This window comes from Gekko japonicus, unplaced genomic scaffold (assembly GCF_001447785.1).
Source record: "Gekko japonicus isolate JY-2015 unplaced genomic scaffold, Gekko_japonicus_V1.1 scaffold205, whole genome shotgun sequence".
NCBI classification, from domain to species: Eukaryota; Metazoa; Chordata; class Lepidosauria; order Squamata; family Gekkonidae; genus Gekko; species Gekko japonicus.
In genome coordinates this window covers 854,724-859,434 of record NW_015175976.1, presented here as the reverse complement: position 1 = coordinate 859,434, position 4,711 = coordinate 854,724, and the positions used below count along the sequence as shown (strand labels likewise).

Below are 4,711 nucleotides of genomic sequence, written 5' to 3'. Positions count from 1 at the left end.
ATTGGATTTATACCCCACCCTTCACTCAGAGTCTCAGAGCGGTTTACAAACTCCTTTCCCTTCTCCCCACAACAAACACCCTGTGAGGTAGGTGGGGCTGAGAGAGCTTTTCCAAGAACTGCTCTTTCGAGAACAGAGCCCTTAGGGGGTGAGCGGTCTATAAATTGAATGTAATAATAATAATAATAACAGTTCTGACAGAACTATGGCTTGCCCAAGGTCATTCAGCAGCTGCAAGTGGAGGAGTGCGGACCAAACCCGGTTCTCCCAGATTAGAGTCTGCGCACTTAACCACTACATCAAACTGGCACTCAACTATCCAGCAGTGAGTCTGATTCCGAGCACTGGACCCTACGCAAGTTACTCAAGCAAAAGGGAGGAGAGGAAGAAGAAACTGATAACTGGATCCTGGGATCCAATAAAGAGTCCAGCATTGATGCAAGTCAGTCCGTGGTGGGGAGGGGAGCAGGACCTTGTGTCAGGTGAGGGTAGACAAGGTTAGTTTCAGGGGAGACAAAAACTCACTTTGGGAGGTGATTCTGGCCCCAGTTACAGGGCAAACAGGCAAGACAAGGAAATATTCCTCCTGGGGATCAGAGGCCAGGGCCACATATGAACCCCGGCTGTGCCACTGGGATCGAATTGGGTTGGTCTTAGAAGGGGGGCGAGGGACCAGGGGCCAGTTCACTTTTCAGGCAACATGAATTGGCTGGCCCAAAAGCAGGCCCAGCTTCCATGTAAGGCCACGGGTGTGCTAGTAGGGTTGCCAACCTCCAGGTGGTGGCTGGAAATCTCCCTTTTATTACAACTGATCTCCAGGCGACAGAAATCAGTTCCCCTGGAGAAAACGGCCTCTTTGGAAGGTGGACTCTATGGCGTGGTACCCCACTGAAGCCCCTCCCCTCCCCAAACCCCACCCTCCTCAGGCTCCACCCCCAGAATTTCCAGGCATTTCCTAAACCCAGAGCTGGCAACCCTGTGTGCTAGTAAAACAAGCAAGGGCCAGCCAAAGTTATAAGTGGATGTGTAAGTGATGGCAGAGAGGGCCTTTCTGTAGCAGAGTGCCCACTGAGGAGATTAAGGGTCTGTGATAAATGGTCTGATTCCTGTCGATTAAGCGTCGTTTTTTAAAATGGCACAGGGTGCTTCTTTAGAGACCTCTCGGAATCTCCTCTTCTCACAGTAGTCTTATGAAATGTGGGGGTGGTTAATTTACCCCCGCATTTTCTTTTTTTGCCCCACAGGCACGCACGTCAGCAAGTAAAACCTGGTTGACGGGGAAGTTTGCGGAAATCTGCCGATTGTTTGAGGAGGAAGAGGCACTGGCCAAAAGATACATAGAGGAGAAGGGACAAGAGGTCCATCAGTGGCTATTAGCCACAAGGTATAGATAGGGGCTCTGGGGCAAGTGATGCTCTGTCTTCTTGGTGCTTGGGGAGGGGGTCAACAGTCGGAGGGCTTCTAATGTCCTGGCCCCACTGGTGGACCTCCTGATGGTACTGGTATTTCTGGCCACTATGTGATACAGAGTGTTGGACTGGATGGGCCCTTGGCCTGATCCAACATTGGCATCGCTCATGTTCTTATGTTCTTAGAGTGCCCACTGAGGAGATTGTGATAAATGGTCTGATTCCTGTTAATCGTCGCTTTTTAAAAATGGCACAGGATGCTTCTTTAGGGACCTCTCGGAATTTCCTCTTCTCACAGTAGTCTTATGAAATGTGGGGGTGGTTAATTTACCCCCGCATTTTCTTTTTTTGCCCCACAGGCACGCACGTCAGCAAGTAAAACCTGGTTGACGGGGAAGTTTGCGGAAATCTGCCGATTGTTTGAGGAGGAAGAGGCACTGGCCAAAAGATACATAGAGGAGAAGGGACAGCAGACCCTGAGGAGGTACGAAGAGCAGATGGAGGAGAGCGAGAGGCAAATACGGATCGTAGACAGCTTCTCGGACAGGATCAGACAAATTCAGCTGCGGCCAGACCCTCTTTGTTTACTACAGGTAGGCCTGTGGTCCCTCTCTGCCAATCTGAACAGTGTGCTGAAAGCCTCCTCCGGAGAGCTTCTGCAGCACAATTGTATGCATGCATCTACTCAAAGGAAAGTCCCACTACTTTAAATTGGGCTTACTCCCGGTTAAGCATTGCATAGAATTGCAGCATCCTTCCATTTTGGAGGAGAGGTGGGACATAGATGTTTTATAGTAAATAAATGAGCAAGCCTTGGCCATAAAGACATCATTCATCTTTGGATCTCCAGGACTATGCCACCATAGAGAAGGAAATAGCAAAGCAAAAGACCCCCACAGAGCAGTGGGTAGCAGTGCCAGTCTCATTTGAGCACCTTGCCAACCACTTCAGACGCTTTGTGGAGACCATTCAGTCCATCTTGCGGAAGCCGCTCGAAACACGACTCAAGGAAGGTACGTGAGAAAGCACCAAGCAGTTGACAACCTTCTGTAGAGCCGTATGATGTCACCTACCTTACTTGTTCTTGTGTGCTGTTACATATTTTTGGATAGGGAAGGGCCATGGCTGAGTGGTAGAGCATCTGCTTGGCATGCAGAAGGTCCCAGGTTCAATCCCCAGCATCTCCAATTAAAAGGACCAGGTGATAATGAAAAACCTCTGCCTGAGACCCTGAAGTGCTGCTGCCAGTCTGAGTAGACCATACTGACTTTGATGGACCAAGGGTCTGATTCAGTATAAGGCAGCTTCAAGTGTTCATGTGTATTCATGTAATGTATACTGGTACTGCAGTCAGGGCGAGTTCATTACTTCAGATTGTGAGCATCGGTCATCACGTGGAGAATTGTCAGGGAACTTCCGTAACTGTTGCCATGATTTTGTCAGGGAAAAGGGGCTAGAACTCCAAGGGGGGGGGGATTGAGGTGGGATTCTACCACAGTATTTTCCTGCCAATAAGAACAGAAGAAGAGCCCTGCTGGATCAAACCAGTGGTCTGTCTAGTCCAGCATCCTGTTTTCACACAGTTGCCTGGAGGACCAACAAAAAGGACATAGAGGCCAAGGCCTTCTTCTAATGTTGCCTCGTAGCACTGGAGTCCAGAGGTTTGCTGCCTCTGGATATAGAGGTCATTTCTGGAATGTATATCAGGTATGAGCATCTCATTCCAAGAGGATTTTGTATGTTTAAAATGTATTATATAGATTGAGATAAACACACAGATACAGAAGGACTTGGCAACAATCATACATATATAAGATTGTTGCCAAGTCTCTCTGTATCCATCCCTCTCTCCCTCCAGATAGATAGATAGATAGATATTTATTATATAGAGATAAACACAGAGATACAGAAGGACTTGGCAACAATCAGACAGACAGACAGATAGGTATAGAACGAACAATGTATTCCATCATACACTGGGAAAATACAAAAGGTTATGTATTATCTTGATATTGCACATTCCAATACATAACAAAAAGCACCAATTTCTCAATAAGGATAGTTGTTTTAAAATGAGATAATATTCTTATTGAACAGCTTGTGACGTGAGCAGACAGGATCTGAATTTCACCTTCTGGTCTGCTGTCATTCGAGGCTGTGCAGAAGATAAAAAGCAACATGAAAAGTGGTTATTTTTCTTCTTTGTAAAAAAACAAAGCAAAAAAGTCTTACCATGTGTGGCACTGGGTATCTGCTTCCCGAAAAAAACTCCATCTGAACAGCCTTCCTTTGTTTTTATTTCTCATCTGTGAAGATGTTTTCAGCAGCCTTGACAACACTTTGAAGGAGCCCGGTGTCTTGCTGAAAGTGAACTCTTGCGTCGATCGGTTGCTCTTTCTAAAACGTACGTAAATACTCATGATCACGATGCTCGTCCCCCCTCCTCTGCCAAACCTGATCAGAAACTCTGTGCTTGTATGCACCACTTGGGGTATTCTAGAACATGTTATTTTTAAAATGCAAAGTGTGCAGTATTTGGAATCATTCCCCTTTTGGATAGATTCAGGTGGGTAGCTGTGTTGGTCTGAAGCAAAGTTTGAGTCCAGTGGCACTTTTAAGACCAACAAACTTTAAATCTGGGTTTAAGCCAGGGATGGCCAAACTTGCTTAACTTAACAGCCACACAGAATGAACGTCAGATGTTTGAAAGCTGCAAGACACGAACACATATACACGTTTTTATTGGAAAATATGCAAATTTGCTTTTTATTAACATTAAATTAGATTGTGTGAAAGAGCTGCATGTGGCTCCCAAGCTGCAGTTTGGCCACCCCTGGTATAAGCTTTTGTGTGCATGCACGCTTATCTGAAGAAGAGAGCCAGTTTGGTGTAGTGCTTAGGGAGCACGGACTCTAATCCTGAAGAACTGGGTTTGATTCCCCACTCCTCCACATGCAGCTGCTCGCGTGACCTTGGGTCAGTCATAAGTTCTTTCAGAGCTGTTCTCTCAAGGGCAATTCTCAAGAGAGCTCTCTCAGCCCCACCTACCTCACAGGGTGTCTGTTGCGGGGAGGGGACGGGAAAGGGATTATAAGCCACTCTGAGACTCCTCCAGGTAGTGAAGGGTGGGGTATAAATCCAGCAGAAACAAGAAAGGGAAAAAACTGAACCTAACAAAGAACTCCAAAACCAAACAAAGGTTAGTGAAAAGGAGGGCCAATATTAAAACCTTTCTATAAAAAGAGGTACATGTATTTATTGATAATAACAAATTTAAAACATATATAGGGGCCCAATTACAA

At 46.3% G+C, this 4,711-nt stretch overlaps 1 protein-coding gene across 1 annotated transcript in view; it reads left to right on the top strand.

Annotated features, from left to right (window-relative positions):
- Positions 1–4,711, top strand: part of LOC107122990 (tripartite motif-containing protein 14-like) — a 23,722-nt gene that overhangs the window by 14,768 nt on the left and 4,243 nt on the right. The window contains exons 3-4 of the mRNA XM_015426142.1: positions 1,769–2,002; positions 2,260–2,422. Of these exons, the coding sequence (XP_015281628.1) occupies positions 1,769–2,002; positions 2,260–2,422 (397 nt within the window). The remainder of the gene's footprint in view (positions 1–1,768; positions 2,003–2,259; positions 2,423–4,711) is intronic.